The following is a 20,663-nucleotide window of genomic DNA, read 5'->3' on the forward strand; positions in this document are numbered from 1 at the left end:
TAATATGACAAATTTTACCTTCTTCATTGGTATCTTAAGATATATAAAATCACGTTTGTGTTTGCTCCCACGCTAAAAACGTACACTTAAATGAGCTAAGAAATAAAAGTTTCTTCTTGCGGTTTGTTAATGGCACATTGTCTTTCTTACGTACAATTTTACTATCTCTTTACCTAAATACAAACAAATACAACATTCATTCACCTTTTCTTTAGTATTTTATTTTCTCTCAGTCCACACTCTATAGTGGAAATTTTCAATGCAATAATCTATGAATTTACGATGCCTCTGTTTAGATCATTTCAACAGCAAAAAATGCCTCTTTTGGGAGGTAAAAAGACGAATACTAAGAAACTTTATATATCAAGCTCAGCCTCTATTTGTAGATAATTAATTAATTGATATTGACAACTAATGACATTTTTTAATTTAATACATTTCGTTGAGTGGATGCAATGAAATGCATTGACAATTAAACTGCAATAAATTGTAACCCGTTCCTATATAACTGATCAGAGAAAGAATAAACTATTAAGGAGTGGGCTTATCTAAAAAAAACATATTAAGAAGTAATTTTAATTTTATTAATTTTTATGAAAATATTATTTGTTTTTCTATTTCCACCATTTATAATAAATTTTATCTTTCTTCATTTATTGTTTTTGCAAGGGCATTTATTGAAAAACATTATTTAATGCTTTTTCTTATAACTCTAAGTTAATAAATATATAAAAATATTTTTTATTTATTTAAAGTGAACAATTAATAAATAAAGAACTGAGCAAGTAAGATTTTGGGATGACTTTGCATTGTTGTTTCTTCTAAGAACTTGCCTCGTGTGTCATTGTTAAGCCGTCCACAATCCAATTTTTGTCTGAAGAAAACAACTTTAAAATTTAGAAGAATTATTAATATAGTGACGAGAGATCGATGTTAACGATAATACCTTAGAAAAAATCTGTTGATCCATTTGACGCCATACGAAACTGACCAGTCAATGACCGCCAAAGCAACCTAATCAAAATCAATGACTTTAAAGTATTTCTGTGAAGTGGTGTTAGTGTAAATTAATGACATTAATGTATAATGGTTAATTTTCTTTTTAAACTGGTTCAAATTCAATAATCAAAACGATAGGCATAGACGTGATCATTACATCAACCTACCCTAGCGAAGGAAAAAGTTCCGGCGAAGCTTACTCAATCCAAATAGAAAAATGATGTTTCCTCCGACTTTTTGGACGAATCATCCTCCAAATTTATTGTTTTCAACACATGGCCACCATTCATTAGTGGAGTGTCAATTAATGTGAATTTTCCCACTTCTTTTGCACTGTTCACTTGATTTTCCGGAGAAATGGATCCGAGGTTATAGAAACATTCATGCAAATAACATCCACCAAAAGTAAAAGAAAAATTGGTTAATTAAAGTATTAAACCATTCTTTATAGAGTTACTTTTTTTTTTTGAAGTTTACTATGAATAAAGATTGAACAACAAAATCAAAAGATGAAACAAAATCAATATAATCATGAATAATAGCAGATAATTAAGAGCACCTTTCAGCTTATAAAAAAAGAACACCAACAAAAGCACATGATCTCAGCAAGCAAAGATGAAACAACACGCGAAGCTGAAATCGTCGCTACAAGAACCTTACCACTAACATCCCGTGTGATAAAATCAAAACTAGTTAAAGTCGGCCTGACAACATAAGCATCAAAGTTGAACTTCACCAATAGTCCTAATAAGCTCTATAGCATGAAGGAGTATTCCCTTCAGAAAATAACACCCCGACTTCTCCAAACACCCAAAGCCGCCTACTTGCACCAGGAGAAAGAGTCTGTTTTCCAAAAAAATTTCAAACACTGGGTAGAAAGGGAGGTTGGCCTTGATGATACCGCCAAGGTGACACACATGCTCCCAGATAAAATGATAATGTTTATTTTTATTTAGTAGGATAGCTTTTTACAAAGATATTTTGCAAGTAGCGAATGAAAATTTCAAATTTTATATGTTGAAGTCAAAATTGAAATAAACATATAATTTTTTGTTAGATATCCAAGCTATATATATTGCAACTGGTACCATATGGACTCTAAAGTCGAGATGGTACGGGAAGGGCCCAGACATTAGAGTGAACTAAAGCAAAAAGGGACGATGCTCGTTTATTGATTCGATCGGGAAAATGACTATGAGTGTGTTTCCCTAACTGACATGACTCACAATGCAAACCAGATAATTTGGAAAGACTAGAGACCAGCCTTTGAAGTTTGAGGAGACTTGGGTTGACACCAAGCTGCCGTCCCGAAATTCGAATCCTGCAAAGTAACATTGCCATTAGTAAAGGTGACAACACATATAGTCATGAGAACGAGTCAATTGATTGATAGAAATTAAATTAAATGGAATTCTCCAGGCACGTAAAGAACAAATGCAATTGATAAAGAAGGGAGAATTTGGACAGTGCCAATTTCTTGAAGGGAGAATTTGTCACCGGCAGCAATGGTGATTTGTAATGCAAAGTGATGAATCTAGATGCTGAAAAGTGTCACAGGAGTGGAGAGGGGCAAACCGGAGTTGAAACACGGTTTGATGAAAATATTTCTAACCCGGAGGACAGTGGGTCCATCAGGCAATCACGGTTTAGGGTTGCCTCTCAAAAGACTCTAGATATCATGTTAAACTTGTTGAATGAGAGAGAAAAGAGTCATATACTGAAAATCGTGTTACTGAATAGCATTACAGAAGGTCTATTGTATAAGGGATTATACACTGTGTTAAGTGACTTCTAGAGTAAGTTAGAATATATTTACGACATAAATATAATTATTTATTATTTATTTAAATATTAACAAGCATGCTTTTTTTAAATAGAACTACAAATTATATTAAGAAGTAGGCATGAAGTCAAAAGATCCGTGGTTACAAAACGACTAGCCTCCGGAGAAACCTCCTCAATCCACACCAAACTGGCGAATGAGGAAGCATTCTGAGCTAGAAAATCCGCAACAGAATTACCTAAACGGCGAACAAAAGTAAGGTTCACAACATCAAAAGAACGACAAAGACAAATACTTTCTCTAAAAATGCAAGCTAAATAATAATTATCGTCCTGTGACTTCTTCCACCTCTGAAAGAGCTGTAGGCAATCAGTCTCGAAGCAAACCGAACGGAAGCCCAACTAGATAGCAAGAGAAATAAACCGGTGAAAAGCTAGCGCCTCCGACAGGACCGCTGATGAAGGCAAAACTGGAAAATTTGCTGCTGCTGCGAGCACAAGGCCCTCATGGTCTCTTGCAACCATGCCAAAAAGTGCTGCTGTTGTGTCCGACTTGAAGAAGGCGTCAAAATTAATCTTGATTATCCCCTCCGTTGGACGAAGCCACCTCGTCTCCATGGCAGGTGCTGTGCGCACCGACTGCTGCAAAATTAACAAGCATGTTATCAGTGGCGGAGGGAGGGGGTGACCCATAGGGATCACGACCCCACCCTAAAGAATTAATTTATCTACAACCAGTGTAAATATTTACAGAGAATTGTTCTATGTTTTGTTTTTAGGTAATTGTTAATCCCACCCCATGTCATCTAATTCCACCCCCACGTGGGGGTGAGATTAACAATTACCTTGTTTTTACCCCTCCCTAGCTAGATTAATCTCACTAGATTATTCTTTGAAGCAATTGATGATTGCTTGTTGGAATTTACAACCGACTACTGTCATTTTTAGCTATTGAACGTGATGTAATTTAAGACCTTTGTCAACTTATATATATTACAAAATAAAATGTTTAGTTAGCTGTAGCATACATAGAAAGAATTGTGCAATTTAGATTTTGTATTTGGAAAATGTTTTGTTCAAACTAATTTTACCTCCACATTTAGAGATATATGATAGGTAGTAATGTGATTAGAAAATAAATAAGGGATAGAAAAACAAAAATAGTTGTCTCACTCCAAAGTTTTGGACTTGTACTCCACCACTTGGTAGTATGTTGGTTGTATTTTTTTTTTTTTTTTTGAAAGCAAACATATAAAGATTGTGTCTCGTTAAAACCTTACTAAAAAAAGTTAGTGAAAAAACCTTAGTGAAGTAAAAAAGAGTACGCAAATCTCTACGTGACTTTGTAACTACAATAATAACCAATAAAAACATCCAACCCCAAACTAAAAGCCATCACAAAAGCACCCCATGACACCTTTGCTTTGGACCCATCCAAATTACAAACACCCATCAAATATATTAAGAAAAAACATATATGTCAAGTAGCATATGCTGCCACGGTTGAATCCACAAACACAAGTCCCTCCACTAGCCAAAAAAACTAAAAACCTCCATCTGTGCTATGCAACATCTGAATTTGGAGCCCCAAATTGAAATCTGAAGCCTCAAAATGATGCCACCAGTACCATCATATGCATGTCAACAATATATCCAAACACGCCAAACCATCACATCTTGACTAAAAAAAACCGCCATGTTTGCAATGACAGTTAAAAAAAACACATCCCTGCTACCTCCTGCAGAGCCCCCAGCCGGCACAAATACTGACTTGATCATGTTCAAAATTGACAAGATTTAGAAACCGTCAAACACTGATCCACCGGTAACAGCTCCTTATTTCCCTCTGAGATTAGAAGATGTTTAGTGGATATTCAACCGCTGTTGACTATACCCCGGGTAAACACATGATCGGGCTCCACTATCACCGTAATTAGCTAACTCCCCGTCCAGCAAGATTTTAGAAACTCTTTACCTTCCTGTAACACCACCCTCATGTCATCAGCAGACTGAAACTCAAGCAAAACCTCTCTAACTCCCAATGGCTTCACACGAATCACAAAGGAATGGAACTCATTAACAAACGCTTGTAGCACCTCAATGGTATATATATACCTCCCTCACAGTACCCTCTGCCATACAATCCATTCTATCTTTCAACTCTTGAGATGAGAGGTATTATGAATCACATCCTGTACCAGCGCCGCCTGTTGTGTTGGACGCCCCACCACCTTCATCTCTTGCGCTCCTCCCTGTTTTGTTCGCCACTCCCATACCTTCTTGGGCATGCTACGTGTTTCATACTTCGCATTGACCCGCAAAACAGACTGCATAGCCCATGCACCATCCATGCGCCGCACGGCTGCCATAGCATCCTGTTCATGCTCATATCTGACAAAACGCCGGAACTCATTCCTTAACTGATGATAAGTGACAGCATCATCGATCCCGTCAATAAACACTGCATAACCATCCCTGCGCTACCGGCGTTCCCCTGGCGACAGCCTCCCTGAGCTCTCAGCGGAATTCATCATGCTGGTTGTAATTTTTGGCCATTATCTTTTGTATTTCTTATAGTTATATACATTTTATGCTTATAAAAAAGTTGTTATAGCAAACTATGTGAATATTAAAAGTTTACCATAAATTATATGTTCATTTGTCTCGGCCCCCCTCAAATTAAAATGCTAGCTCCGCCGCTGCATGTTATAACATCAATTATCTTTTCTTCAAGTTCAATTAGAAGTATGATAATAGTCTAGTCTTTTGACTCTTTTCAATAAAATAAATTGTCCAACCAAATTATTTTTTTATCAATTGCCTTGTTGTCTTGCAAAGCTGTCTCTGTTCTATGAAGATAATTACAGGATGAGCCCCTTAACCTAGCTGAACATGTTGACCAGCTTCTCTCCGATTATGCGCAGAGATTTAGTGAAATCAAAACACCCCGTAAGCTTCAGTGGAAAAAAAGTCTTGGGACTATCAAGGTTAGTTGCTCTAGATTTTTTTCTTTCCAAAGCTCATTGTCTAGCGATATTTTGCAAGTTTGTTGAATTCGATTTGTGGTGCTATCCCTTTAACTCTTGTTACAGTTTTGCATCTATATTTTTGCCTAACATTGTCATGTTCAATGGTAATTTGCAGTTAGAAGATAGGGTAATGCAATTCCCCGTAGCCCCTGTTCTTGCATCTATCATTATGAAGTTTCAAGATCAAACGAGGTATCGTCACAATCCATCAATACCTTCTGGTTGTTTTGACTGTAGTGTAATATTATATTTCTGCTTTTAGTTGGACCTCTAAAAACCTTGCGGCTGCTATTGGGATACCTGTGGATGTATTAATTAGGAGAATAAATGTTTGGATAAGCAAGGTAAATCTGATAAATTTTCTTGGCATACTTTTTGATCGGGAGCGACCAAACTACCCTTGAAGCCGGAGGTAGGAAGAAGGCGAGGGACACGGCGAAGCTGGGACGGTTGGAGAAGGTCCCGGGATGGGCTCCTGCAAGGGACTCCAATGCCAAAGTAAGTAGCGGAATGAGAGTGAGTGCGTGAGTGAAGAGATGAGTTACCTTAATATGGAGGAGGAGCTCTCCTTATATGCACGAAGGGAAATTAGGGTTGGAGCCATGCAACGTCATGCCTGGCTCGTACTTGGTTCATCCTGGGCCGTTGGATCCTCTGTTGCTCCCTACCGCAAAACAGTGATCAAATGGTCCAGGGTTCCTTGGGATCTGTGCCTCCAACCACTAGTACCGTAGGGTGGTTGGGATAGGTCAGCCCCCACATGGTGGGCCCGGTGATTGTCTTGTACTCAAAAGGGAAGTCTCCTCCATCCCAAGCGGGTCGGGAGGAGGTAGCGATTGTTTAGTGGGTGACCGTCCCATTAGGTCCACTCCAGTCGTCCGTTCAAGGGTTTCCTGGAGCGGTGGTCATCCACGGGCGGTGGTGGCCGTTTCATTAGGTTTCCGCCCTGGGCCTGCTCGGGTCGTCCGTGCCATGGTTTCCCAGATCAGTAGTCCCCCAGCTCTGGTCCACTGCCACAGTGGAGCATGAGCTTTAAGAGCGGCGTTTTCGTGGAGGAGTTACTAGGGTTCTCTGAACAGTCATGCATGCCCTGTATGCGGGTGGCTCCCAGTCGTTCGATCCTCTTGTCATTCCCGCGACGCCAGTGAGATCTCACGGTCCAGGATTCCCCGTGTGGTAGGTTCAGTCCCTAGCTTTCTAGGGTGGTTGAGGGAAGTTAACTCCTAGGTCCTGAGTCTCACCGTTATCCTTTGTGAGAGTGTGGGGTCGAACCTAGGTATTTCCCAAGTTCCCATAACACTTTTAGGTATTAGTAAAAACTTTTCTCTCATGGTTATTTTTAGTTTAAGACAAACGTTATTATCTCATGGTGATCTTGAAGAAGTGTACATGGATGGCCCTCCATGCTTTGAAATTTCTTTTGGGTCAAAGGTGTGCAAATTGAAAATTTCTCCGGTCTCCAAGAGCTTGGTTCGAAAATTTTACTCGGTCAGTAAAGACATACCGATACACTTAGAACATTTTTAGTTCTTTGCATTATTCATGTGAGTCCGTACTGCCACATTTGGTTAAGCAACTCTTTGAAGATTCTGCTACAACTATGAGTTCTTAGTTTTAGCACTATTCATTTGGTCTCACAATACCATTATATTAGTAATAGTTTTTATTTTCATATACTTTTGATTTAAATTTAAATGCTAATTCAATAATTAAAATTGAATGAGTTGATGAATGAGAGAAAAAAGATTAATTTTATATGCTAAGAACTCATAAACTAAAACTCCTTATATAAGCTTATTTTTAAGAACTAAGTACTCCACGTCATCCCCTCCAGTGTTAAGAACTCAGTTATTAGTTCTCAACTCAAAAATAAGAATTAAGAACCTTGCATTGGAGATGCTCTTAGGGGCAACCAGATTACACTTCATTCAAAAAAAATCTCTTTATGGTTTAAAACAGTCTCCAAGAGTTGGTTCGAAAAGTTTACTCAGTCAACAATGAAATACAAATACACTCGAGGGGAATCAGATCAAACTTCATTCATAAAGTGTAATCCTAGTGGAAAAATTACCATGTGGACAGGACTCGCCCAATAGCCTTGGCGAGTCCTTGCTGGCGAGTGCTCATGAGCTGACAAGACCACGAAGACCTAACCTGATGAAGGATAGCGAGTATACGTGTTAGGTTATGTATCCATGACTCCTTTGGGTTTATGTCCCTTGAGTCCCAATAGACTAAACATCTGGCTTATATGTAATATTCTAGGTCAGGAGTCAAGCCCCACTATAAAAGGCTTGACTCCAATGGAATAAGACATATTCTCTTTATTCTTTATTCATCGTGTATACAACGCTAAACCCTAGGGGATAAACCCTTGATCGGAAAGGTCAGGTGCTGTGTAAGAACATTTTTGGCGCCCACCGTGGGGCACGAGACAGCAGCCCTCAGTCCCACTAGAGAGAGAGCTGGCAGGTTTTACCAAGGCGGCATTAACAGGAAGACTTGCGGTGGAGCAGCACGAAGCAACGCCGATGGCAGAGGATCTGGGGCGAAACCCTGCCCTCTAGGGGATTCTTGACCATTTGAATGATATGCAAAGAGCAAACGATGCTCTACAGGCTCAGGTTACAGAGCTGCCGAATGATAAATCTGACCATCAGGTCTTTGATCGGAGAACGGCGGCGACAGTCGTCAACTTTCAACCGTTCGCGGCGACCATTGTAGAGGTCGAGATCCAGGAGCACCTGAAGACCCTCGTGTTGGAACCTTACTTGGGAAACTCTGACCCGAAGGAACACTTGGTTTATTTCAACATAAGGATGGTCATCGCCGGCGTAACTGGCGTCGTTAAGTGCAAACTCCTTCCCTCAACATTCAGAAAGTCAGCTATGACCTGGTTCACCATCCTGCATGCGAGATCTATAGCAGACTTCACGGATTTCTCCACCAAGTTCCTCTCACAGTTCGTGGCGAGCAAATCTGAGCAATCGACCATCGCGGAGCTGCTGACGGTGATCCAGAAGGAGGGGGAGACGATTAAGATCTATATGTCTCGTTTCAATGAAGTTTTTGTTCACCTCGAAGATTCGATTCCAGCGGTTTGTGTGGCGGCCTTCAAGAATGGCCTTCGCGAGGGTCAGTTGAACGGGAACCTGACGCGCCACCTTGCCTCGTCAATGGTGGAGATTCGGGTGCGGGCGCGTAGCTACATACTACTATACTAGAGGAGGAGGACAACCGTCAAAAGAAAGGACGGGACGGGTCCTCATCTAACATCAACGCATACCCACCCCTTGCTAACCTCCGTTTATATTACAGTTAGAGCCAGGAAACTCGTAGAAGGCGGGACCACAACAAGTGGAGCATTCTTTTCTTCCTAGATTGAGAGTTTTTAACGAGGCTCCCCATTTTGATATTTTATCCCTTACATCCACGTGTAATTGACCTTCTATGAAATGGAACTTTTCTTTCGAGTATAATCTTGATATATCGCTTGCGCCATCCCCAGTTTTGATCATTGTTCAAACGATCGGTGACCCGCCGGATACGCAAGACTTGACGTGGAAATCGAGGGACATGTCTCGAAAACAAACTTGCGTTTGCGCACGGAAAGCATGCTCCCCGCCGCGGAATCAAGCTCGCGACGTGACTCACAATCACGAATCGAACTAGCGTTCGGATTGGCTAAGAGCCAAATGAGCGTAGCCTGACGCGAAAAGCTCGGGACATGTCGTGAAAACAACTTCACATTTTACGTGACTTGTTCAAGTGGAAAACATGCACCTGGTAGCGGAACCAAGCTTGCAATGTGACCCAGAGTCACTATATCAAAATAATGTTTGGACCGGACACTCGCCGGATACGTGTGACTTGACGTGGAGAACATGTCACATATCACGGAATCGAGCACACGCTTAACGAGTCTGTTATTGCACCTTCGTTGTCTGATTTTTGCACAAAACTTAACTATTTCCAAGTCCTTACATCTTGCTAAAAGTTGACATTTATGAAAGGCATTTTCTTACTCAAATATTGTCACACACACCACAAAACAAAAGGACAGCGAAAAAGGGAAAAGCAAAACACGAAATTGTCAAGTTACAACACCAAATTACTTGCAGGTTAAGAAATTCAGGTGGCTGCTACGTTACGGGCGGGTCAGGTACCCCCCATCTATCAGAGCATTGGCGAGTGCATTTTCATCCGCCACGAACTTCAGGAGCTTCTGTCAGATGCTTGTCACGCCAAACAAAGAGTTTTGGTGGGACTATCTCACCATATGCATCATTGTCATCTTGGATTAAAGACGCGTTGCATCCTCATGCTTCAGACTCGGCGTCTTGCGGGCATGTGGACAGGTCCGGTACTTCCCAAACATGATGCCGCTCATCCAGCTGACGACCTCAACAGGCTTGGACGATCGCTTTTGTTTTAAGAAATTCAGCCACCCGAGCCTTCACATTGGCCTCCTGGTTGCCTTGCATGTCGCGAATCAAATTCGCGTCTTTACATAATACTTGACGTGGAAATCATGTCAGTCTCGTCGAGCGTGCGTTGAACGGCTAAGGCCAGATGCACGTCACTTGATGCAGAAAGCATGATACATGTCGCAGAGGCAAATTCGCGTCCTTACGTGACGCTTCATGCGGAAAGCATGTCACATGTCGTGGAATCAAGTTCTCGACGTGACACTTTTGTCACAAAACTTATGACATGTCGTGGATAAAAGCTTAGGCTCTAGCACAGCTCTCGATGTAACCAAGAGTCAATATATCAAACTAATGTTTGGATCGGCTACTCGCCAGATACGTGCTACTTGGCGCGGGAAAAATGACTCATGTCGCGGAATCAAGCTCACGTCTTTAAAGTTCAGTGTTTCACTTTCACAGGGACCAAATCCAAATATGAAGAACACAAGGTTGTTCAAAATGGCCAAGTGCCAAAAACGTGATACCCGTCACCGCTCACATGACACTCGTCTCACATTCACACAGGTAACACTCGCCACACCAAACAGCCAATGTTTGCGACTTAATCTCGCTATCTTCATCATTGTCGTCTTAGAGTAAAGACGCGCTTCATCGTCATGCTTCAAACTCGACGTCTTGCGGGCATGTGGACAGGTCCTGACCCATAAGGGCGACTCGACCCCTTAATTCGACGTCTTGGCGGGACGGGACCTGATGCTAAAGATTGAATTGTACCACGCAGATGATGTCACGCGAAAAGGGGAAACAGATCATCTCCATCGATGAGGATTTGACACATGACCCCTGCGGGCACGCGAGGAATTGAAAAGCGCCAGGCTTGTGGACCAGACCCGCCATGCGAAACGAGCTGGTCAAGTCAGACGCGCTTCGTCCTACCGCCTAATGACTCGACGTCTTGCGGGCATGTGGACAGGACTCGCCCAATAGCCTAGGCGAGTCCTCGCTGGCGAGTCCTCATGAGCTTACAAGACCGCAATAAGCCTAGCCCGTAATCTAGTTCAACATGATCGAACAAAGCATATTGAAATCGAGTGTCAATTTATATAGGAGAAAATAGATTATAGAATACTATGTCTACCTTTTGTGTCTTCAAATCAACGAATAGCAACAGATATTTGACCAAGAGCTTATCAAGAACAAGTTTTGAGCATCTCATAAGCAAGTTGGGCATGATTGATATCTATGCACTAACTTGAGAGAGGAGAGTTGAAATATTTTATAATTATTTACATTGACTATGTTTACTTTTCTATTCCTAAAATCACTCAATAAAAGGAGCGCCCTTTTCATAGAAATTGAAATAATAACTCTAAAATTATAGGGCAATTTCTACATTGTTCAATTGAATACGCATTCTATGTTTAAAACCGTAAGTTTTAAATTTAGTCATGAAGATGTAACTTCACTCGTGGCTGTCTTTTTCGTACACTGGGTTATTGTAGAGTCAACAGGGGAAGATTCCTCTGACCATGTGTACACCATTATGGACAACGTGGCTGAGACAAATAAGAATGAACGTAGTGGCAATGCTCAGGAACTTCTTGAAGACGATGAGGAGGAAGACATGTCTAGGGCCTCAGTAGAAAATCAACTTCGCCGAGAACATGCACATCATGGTGGACTAACTCTTTCAATGAAGGATTTCTCCTACCCACAAAACTAGAAACATAGATTTTGCTTAAGATGGTTAATAAGGTACTTAAATAGGTCATAAATCTATTTCTAAATAAATTAATGTCATTAAGTCGTTGTATAAGTCAACTTATATAAATAAAATATAAAATATTAGTATATTATAAGAAAATACTATAGCAATAACAAAATTATTTATATTAACCATATAGTCTCTTCTTATAAACAAAATCATATAGTCTCTTATGTATTCAAAGTTTTTGAACGACACCTAACATTTTTAACTATGACATACGCTGCCTAATCATTTATTTTAATTATTTTATTCAAAACAAATGAATAATGTTTAAGTGGAAACAAAAATATAAAGAGGTCTGTAATTGTTGTTCGCATCTCAAAAGAATTTTCATGGAATACATTATATCAAATTCTCCTTGAGGACTTTTTCTCCATCTCTGATGTGGAGTTCAATCACCAAAGCTCCTCACTATTTTGCATAGAGGAGTATTTGATATATTTGGAAATAACTTATTTTCATATTCAATTATTATTATTTGAAAATAAAAACAAATTCATCTTCAACCCTTTAAAATAAATTTCTCTATCATTGTTTTCATCAATCATGAATAACAGTAACGCAAACCATTCGCAACTTTATAACCAAGACTCTTCACTACTTTACCTCTTTTTCCGATGTGGGATCTACCGCTGTGAATTACTTCTCATAGACGTGCTCTCCAATACTGCTTAGACGATGTTGGACTTTTTTTTCCATGTGATATTTGCCACACCAAAACTCCTCACTACATTTCCTTCACTTTTCGATGTGGGATTTGCCACTTTGCTACAACGCTTCATGCACAAATTATTACACTAAAAATCAACATTAATTAACCATAAGTGATGAGTGAATAATGAATCCCATAATAGTTTTCATTTAGCACAACCATGCCATACAAGGTGAATACTAGTAGGACATTGGAATGGAACACACTGATGGAGGCAAAGGTTCATTCTTCATGATTACTTAGTTAATAAGCCAAAATCATCAACTCTATTTTTTAATAAGTTATGATTTTGTAGACTGGTGCACTAGAAAATTACGCAAGGTTGCTGGCTTGCTGCATTTTAGAGGATTTGGGTACTCTCTGTTTGAGTGATCTTCACAACCTCTTATGTGCCTACAATCTTTAAAAGGAGTGTCCAGCCAAATCTTTGGGTTCTTGCGGGTTGTGGTGCCAATGATATTTGTGTTTTTTTTCTTCTGCATAAGTGGCATGTATGCTACTGCAAAATTTACATGCTCCCTTTGCAGCACTTGTCACATGCTGATTGCTCATGGAAATTTCATTTGAAATGGAATGGAAGCGCATACATGATGAATTGTGTGTTGTGTGGTACTAGCATGGAGCTTTGAATTCAAGCTTTGAATCTGGTCCTGAGTAAATTCATTTGGAATGGTGGGGCTATATTGCTTAGTATATTAGAAGGTGGTGGGGTAAAGTACTGACTCGTAATGGGGGTCACTTGTTGGTTTGGGTGGGGTGCTAGTGTATACTGGTACTTTGTTTTGTCTGTTTATCTCTTTGGTTTTTTTTTTTTTTTATGTATTGGTGCTTTGTTTTTTTGGGTTTGGAGTACCCATATATGGTACTCCTTTTAATAAATTTTTTGCATATAAAAAATATCTTAATTCAACTAGCAAAACCATTTGACCAAAAAAAAAAAAAACCTAGCAAAACCATTAACATCATACCTCTTGCTTGGTTCGTTAATCCCACAAAATTGTTCATGGCGCCAATGGCACGTGCCTCGTCTTCTCCGGTTATAAGCTTTCTTTTTTACGTAACCTTCGTGAAAGTCTTATCTATGATATGCAATTGGTAGTCAATTTAAATGTTTTTTTCATAGTAAGATTTGTACATCTATCAACATACTTACATGTAAACAAACTGGCAAACCTATACGCTAATATGTTAAATTATACTGAAAAAATAAGTGTATATATATATATATAATCAAACTATCAATATTATAAGCTATAATATATGGATGAAAATAAGTTAAGATTATGTTGGTTTGTTATGATCGAAAACCTATTTAAAATCATAATTTGTAATAAGATACATTTTTAGTGTAGTAATTTGTGCATGAAGCGTTGTAGCAAAGTGGCTAATTCCACTTTGAAACATCGAAAAGTGAAGGAAATGTAGTGAGGAGCTTTGGTGTGGCAAATATCACATGGAAAAAAAAGCCTCACATCGTCTAAACAGTATTGGAGAGCACGTCTATGAGAAGTAATTCACAACGGTAGATCCCACATCGGAAAAGGAGGTAAAGTAGTGAAGAGTCTTGGTTATAAAATTGAAGTGCGACTGGGTTGCGTTACCGTTATTCATGATTCATGGAAACAATGACAGAGACATTTATTTTAAAGGGTTGAAAATGGATTTGTTTTTATTTTCAAATAATAATAATTGAATATGAAAATAAGTTCATTTCCAAACCTATCAAATACTCCTCTAGGCAAAATAGTGAGGAACTTTGGTGATAAAATTGAAATGTGTGCTCCACATCGGGATAGAGAAAAAGTACTCAAGGAGAATTTGGTGATAAAATTGAAATGTGTGCTCCACATCGGAGATAGAGAAAAAGTACTCAAGGAGAATTTGTTATAATGTATTCCATGGAAATTCTTTTGAGATGCGAACAACAATTACAGACCTCTTTATATTTTTGTTTCCACTTAAACATTACTCATTTGTTTTGAATAAAATAATTAAAATAAATGATTAGGCAGCGTATGCCATAGTTAAAAATGTTAGGTGTCGTTCAAAAACTTTGTATACATAAGAAACTATATGATTTTGTTTATAAGAAGACTATATGGTTATAATAAATAACTTTGTTTTTGCTATAGTATTTTCTTATAATATACTAATATTTTATATTTTATTTATATAATTTGACTTATACAACGATTTAATGACATTAATTTATTTAGAAATAGATTTATGAACCTTATTAACCTTCTTAAGCAAAATCTCTGTTTCTAGTTTTGTGGGTAGGAGAAATCGTTCATTGAAAGAGTTAGTCCACCATGATGTGCATGTTCTCGGTGAAGTTGATTTTCTACTGAGGCCCTAGATCTGTCTTCCTCCTCATCGTCTCCAAGAAGTTCCTGAGCATTACCACTGCCTCCATTCTTATTTGTCTCAGCCACGTTTTCCATAATGGTCTACACATGGTCAGAGGAATCTGCTCCTGTTGACTCTGCAATAACCCCTGCATACAAAAAAGACAGCCACGAGTGAAGTTACATCTTCACCACAAAATTTAGCCAAATTTCACATTCATGCTCGAATGCTTAATGACATCCGCGAGCTATTTGTTAGAAATTGGATGATTACTTTGTCTTGAATCCATCATTATGGAAATTCTTCGACGGATTGACTCGCTAGACGAGGTGCCTAAAATCGTGGCTATCATAAGGTTTTTTGAGAGACTGATTGCTCAAAGCTCGTAGATATCCTGATAAATGTTCAGAGAGCCAGATTTCATGTTCAGGCTCGCAAGCTCAATTACATCAGCAAGCTATTTGCTTTATTGATCCATTATGGTAGGATACAAACCCAGGATTGAACAAAGAACACAAAAATAAGCTCCAGACACAATTAACAACTGACATTTATTATGCACAGAATCAGTAATCCACTAATACAGTTACAAAGCATTCTAATATATTATGAGACAATTAGCATCAACCATATCTTTAGCTCAAAAAAGCAAAATGAAATCCAACAAGGTGTTGGTCTAGTGGTAAGAAAGCTAGACTTCGCACAAGATAATAACACAATTTCAAACCCTAAAAATGTCATTTGTCGGGGAGGACAACTACAGTTTCTCAAACAGTTTGACATCCCTCATCAAAGACCGAAAATATCATCTATGTAAGGGTGACCTCCAATCTAGATCTTCTTGTGGATAATCTTTCTGGAGTTCCTTGGGTGGTATGAAGCAGTCCATGGATAAGCCTGGAACATTGAATGCAACATCATCAATGGTCCATGATTCTTCCAACCGTGTGATGGAAGGGCCTGCCTTTAAAATTTCCCCAAACCTTGTGATGATGACTGTTGATTGGCCAGAATGTGCAATCATCACATCATCCACATGCTTATAATCCTCAATTGTTGTTGACATTGTGGTTTCCCAGTATGTGGGGTGTGTACCAGGTGATTGAATCCTTGTCAAGTAAGAGTCTTCTAAATAAACCAGTAATCCATTTCTCTGGCTGAAGTAACCAAATGTAACATGCTTGATCATCTCTGCAGTGTTATCACTGCGGTCAACTAAGTCCGTTTGATCAGCTGATAACTTCAACACAAAACAATCCATGCCTGAGATTTGTTTTTCTCCCATGTATTGTGCAGCATCGAATACAGCAGACACTGCCAAAGGGTCTAGTCCCTACAACATTTATAACCAATTTGTACAGGTTTGTATCAGAGTTCTCATAATTAATTTTGGTAAAAATAAGTGTAAGTGAATTGAGAGTGAAATGATTTATGACACGCATTTGCGAAAATTTTAATTTTTAAGTAATAGTGTGAAATCCAATTATAAAATCTCATAATGGATTATATTGAACGCAAAAGCTACTCTTTCTAACTTCTATGCAGAATTGATTTTGGAGTTAAAATTAATTCCTCAGTTATGACTCCTAAACGTCTATAAGTATGTTTTGTTTTCATAATAGGATCACCTGAATCTGGTAACATAAAAGCAACTAACGGTTGCTGCTTTTCACCATGTTTTAGTTTCATCACAATTTGTTCATGAATTTACTTTTAATTTACAATTAGAAAGAATGAAAAGTGAAAAATAAGACACCCTGAACACTTTTTGTTGAAACAACAATTTGGTACTTCATCAAAAAGAATAAACCAAACAAACTCTATATTATCATTAAAAAGTGATTTTACAAAATGAGAATTGCACACTTTGTCCTTTAAGGGTGACAAAAACAGTAACAGCAAGAGTACCATGGTAGATGCTGATAAAGTCAAGTCACTATACCATATATTTTCTAGATCATAGCTGCAGGGTGGACCAGATTGGCCAATAGCCAACGTTTTCCATAAAAAGGAGAGCTAGATTTGCCACCCCAACCATTAGATTTCACACCCCTAATTTTCGGATTTTCAAGTTCCGAATTATTTAGATTCCGAAATTAATTCATGATTTTTAGTTCAAAATACATCTAACACCACACTTTTGAGTAAAAAACCACACTTTTGAGTAAAAAACCACACTTTTGAGTAAAAAAGTGCTTCGGAAACCTTATTTCCGAAATATTTCGGAAACTGAGTTTCCGTAAGTGGGGTGACATTTCTAATGGTTGGGGTGCCAAATCTAATGATCCATAAAAAGTAGTTTGAAATTTCAGTATGACAATAAATTCAATTCCTTTGTCTGTGTGTCATCTTGAGCTTTGTTTTTTTAATCAAAGAATCTTAAATAACAAGTCAAAATAATTACACGTGATAATTGAATTTGATTCCTCCCCATAAACAAAGGAAACAGAAGAATGTGCATAGATCAAAGTATCAAACAGAGGAAGGGAATTTAGAAGGGAAACAAAGATCCAATTTATTGGCCGGTAATGTGGGAAAAAAACAACTATATTAATTAAAGTGGACAAAACAGGGGCTTTAGCCCTCCACATTATAAAAAAATAATAATAATAAGTAAAGTGGACCAAAACAGTCATCAACCGACACTTATGATTTTTGTAGAAAAATTGGACATTTTAGTATGAGTACATTAGTTACTCATATAATAAAATACTATTTCAGTAACACCAACACCCGTATATTCAAGTAATAAGAAGCTGGATTTTTCTTATTCAAGATCTTGATTTTAGTTATAGATGATCCTACAAAGTGTTGTTCATAAACAATCTATTTGACTTGACTTAGATTAGTGGACACAAATTAACTATTGAATGCAGACAAAAAGAGATAGATTAAGTAACTCTTTTCTCACGTTCAAAAAAAAAGTAACTCTTTTCTCATGGTAATTAAATTCCAAACCTGACCAAAGCCCACTTTTAAAGGGGATCATTCCTCAAATGAATATATTTAATAAACAAAGTTGAACCATGTAGCCATACATACCATACCATTGTGATTATGAATGCATGTTCGAATATATAATGAGAAACCACTGTGAAGCTAAAATCATAGTGAACAACTACAAAAGTTAAATGAAAAATTATTTCTATTCATCGTAATTTTAATTCATCATGACTTTTCATTGTGTAACTTATCATGTGACACTATATTTATTTAGCCAAGCATCATCATGATTCAAAGCATACATCACATTGAATTCTCGCTCCCTAAATTGGAACTAGTGTCCAAAAACATTAGAAATACTCAAAAACACCACCAGCAATTTCGGAATTAAATATCAACAAACCTTGCTTAGCCAGAAATAAAATAGTACTAGACAACAAGAAGAACATTAACAAACAGACCAACAACTCCCCAGTAGTTAGAACTTCAGAAATTTTATAACAATTTGCACATAACCAAGTCACCATTAGTTAGTAGCTAAAATATTAACTACTGGGGAGTATTAAACACAAGTGGTTCTAAAAAAAAAACATTGTACTTTGTAACCAAACATGCTAAAGAGTGAAAGGACTTGCCTGAATAGCGCGACGAAGAGGGCGCACGCCACCACCTTTGGCGGCATGAGGTCCGAGCCAAGGGGTGTGGCGCCACGCGACGGTTCCGTCGCAACCAGCAACAACCTTGTGGCCGGCCACAACCAGCTCAATCTGCCACTTATCTGGGACCATTTGCCACATGACAAAGCACCCTTTTTCAGAGACTCCTCCAACCTCATCCACCACCCCCATCGCCACCTTCCCTGTGGAGAACACGTTCTTCACCTTCCCCTCCAACTTCCGGCACCCTGTTGCTGCCGTGAAGTGCTGGATGATATACTGAGCTGATCCTGACACCTAGCTATCGCATCAAAAGTAATTAAGTGTATTTTTAAAAATCTTTCTACGAAATGAATTGATTTTGAAGTCATAATCAATTTTGGGAAAAAGTTTCTCCGTGTTCTTAGAAAAGTTTCTAATGAAAATGAAGTTGATTCTAACATGCTATAAATAAATAATAAAGACCACAACTAATTACAACCAACAGTGATAAATAATTAATCATTACTATTCAAATGCCTTAAACCTGCTAGTTACTAGTTAGTAGTGGATGGGAAGCAAAAAGTTTCAATCTTTAGTGTGAATCAGATGCACATGGAAAAACAGAGACAGGGACACATTCATTTTGGTCCAAAAGAAAAGAGAGCCTGCAAGTGGGGTTGGGAAATGACAACCTATTTATTGGTGGTACAAATGAAGTATGAAGATTGTTCAGAAAAGTGGCCAAAATATATAGTTCCCCTCATTCATATTACAGAACAATTTTTTTTTCTTTTTGTGCTAACTTTATTAGTAGTGTTAGATGTAGAAAGAATATATACATCCACTGTTATCATTAATACCAAATAAATAGTAACATATAGTATTGTTCAAAAATTCATGAAGCAAGCTGTATATCATGCTTCTAAAATCACTGGAAAATGACAAGTAATAAGAAATATATAGAATGCGTGTATAAGCTATGTTTAGATATCTGTTGACAATGGTGCTGAACACAACTCCTTATGTGTTCGGATGAAAAACAGTTTATACGGCACTTAACTGGTATTCAAAGTTCAAACATATATATAGATGATATGATCTAGAAGAAAAATGGTGGCTTGCCTGATTGATGGGTGGTTTGGGTTTGGGAGGAACAGGGAAGAGAGGGGAAGCAAGAACACTGAGGAGGATTTTGAGGTCAGGCTTCTTGTTGTGGAAGCTGAAGTGAGTTTTGAACATCACCCAGTTCCATTTGCGCCAATATGCTTTCCTTCTTCCATCATCATCTTGCTCGTTGATGGGTTCTTCTGATAATGTGGCGAGTCGACCCATATCTCAGCTCAGTCTGAATTCTCACTGTGATTAATCACTGCTGAAAGGTGAAACAGAGAGAAAGAGGGTTCTGAACTACTGACTCATAGTTCTCGTACAGAGAGAGATGTAAAAGACAAAAGGGTAGTGTGTGGGAACTCACTCTTAAAAGGAACAGATTCTAAAGCACACGCATGACTAGTGCGTGTGGAGCAGTATCCTTGGCAAGATATTTATTAAATTAATTAATTGCTCATTTGCTGACGGACTGTGGTTGGTTTTAAAATCACAACCCTAATACACTTCTTACATAAATTAAATAAGTAACATCATGTCTCAGCTAAGAGGTCGACCGATTTCACGATGAACTATTAATAACAAGCAAATAAGACCGTCTAAAAGCAATCTTGATCTCAAAAGACCATCTACAATGCTTTCCAACGACTTGCAAAGCCATCTATGATCTACTTTCGGCTCATTATGCAAAATTATGTGTTTTTCATTGTGATTTTTTATTTATTCTCTCACTGACTTGAACATCAAAGTGTCTTCTCTGGTACACGCTATTATATAAAAGCAGCTTCATCGCACATGCTAAGCTCATTAAGATCAGGCACCACCACTAGAGGCAAGGAAAAGCAACCAATCTCATTTATGAAAGAACAATTTTGACTTTCTGTTTTTTTTTTTCACCTCAGCTAC

The 20,663-nt window shown here is 38.2% G+C and overlaps 1 protein-coding gene across 1 annotated transcript; it reads right to left on the minus strand.

Moving 5' to 3' along the window:
* Positions 1 to 15,595: 15,595 nt before the first annotated feature.
* LOC130730872 (uncharacterized) lies at positions 15,596 to 20,105 on the minus strand. The gene is made up of 3 exons (XM_057583007.1): positions 19,773 to 20,105; positions 18,648 to 18,965; positions 15,596 to 16,402 (listed from the first exon to the last, which is right to left on the minus strand). Exons 1-3 carry the CDS (start codon positions 19,980 to 19,982, stop codon positions 15,875 to 15,877), a joined length of 1,056 nt encoding a protein of 351 aa, XP_057438990.1. The 5' UTR covers positions 19,983 to 20,105; the 3' UTR covers positions 15,596 to 15,874.
* Positions 20,106 to 20,663: the final 558 nt, after the last annotated feature.

Source organism: Lotus japonicus, chromosome 1, assembly GCF_012489685.1.
Source record: "Lotus japonicus ecotype B-129 chromosome 1, LjGifu_v1.2".
Taxonomy (NCBI): domain Eukaryota; kingdom Viridiplantae; phylum Streptophyta; class Magnoliopsida; order Fabales; family Fabaceae; genus Lotus; species Lotus japonicus.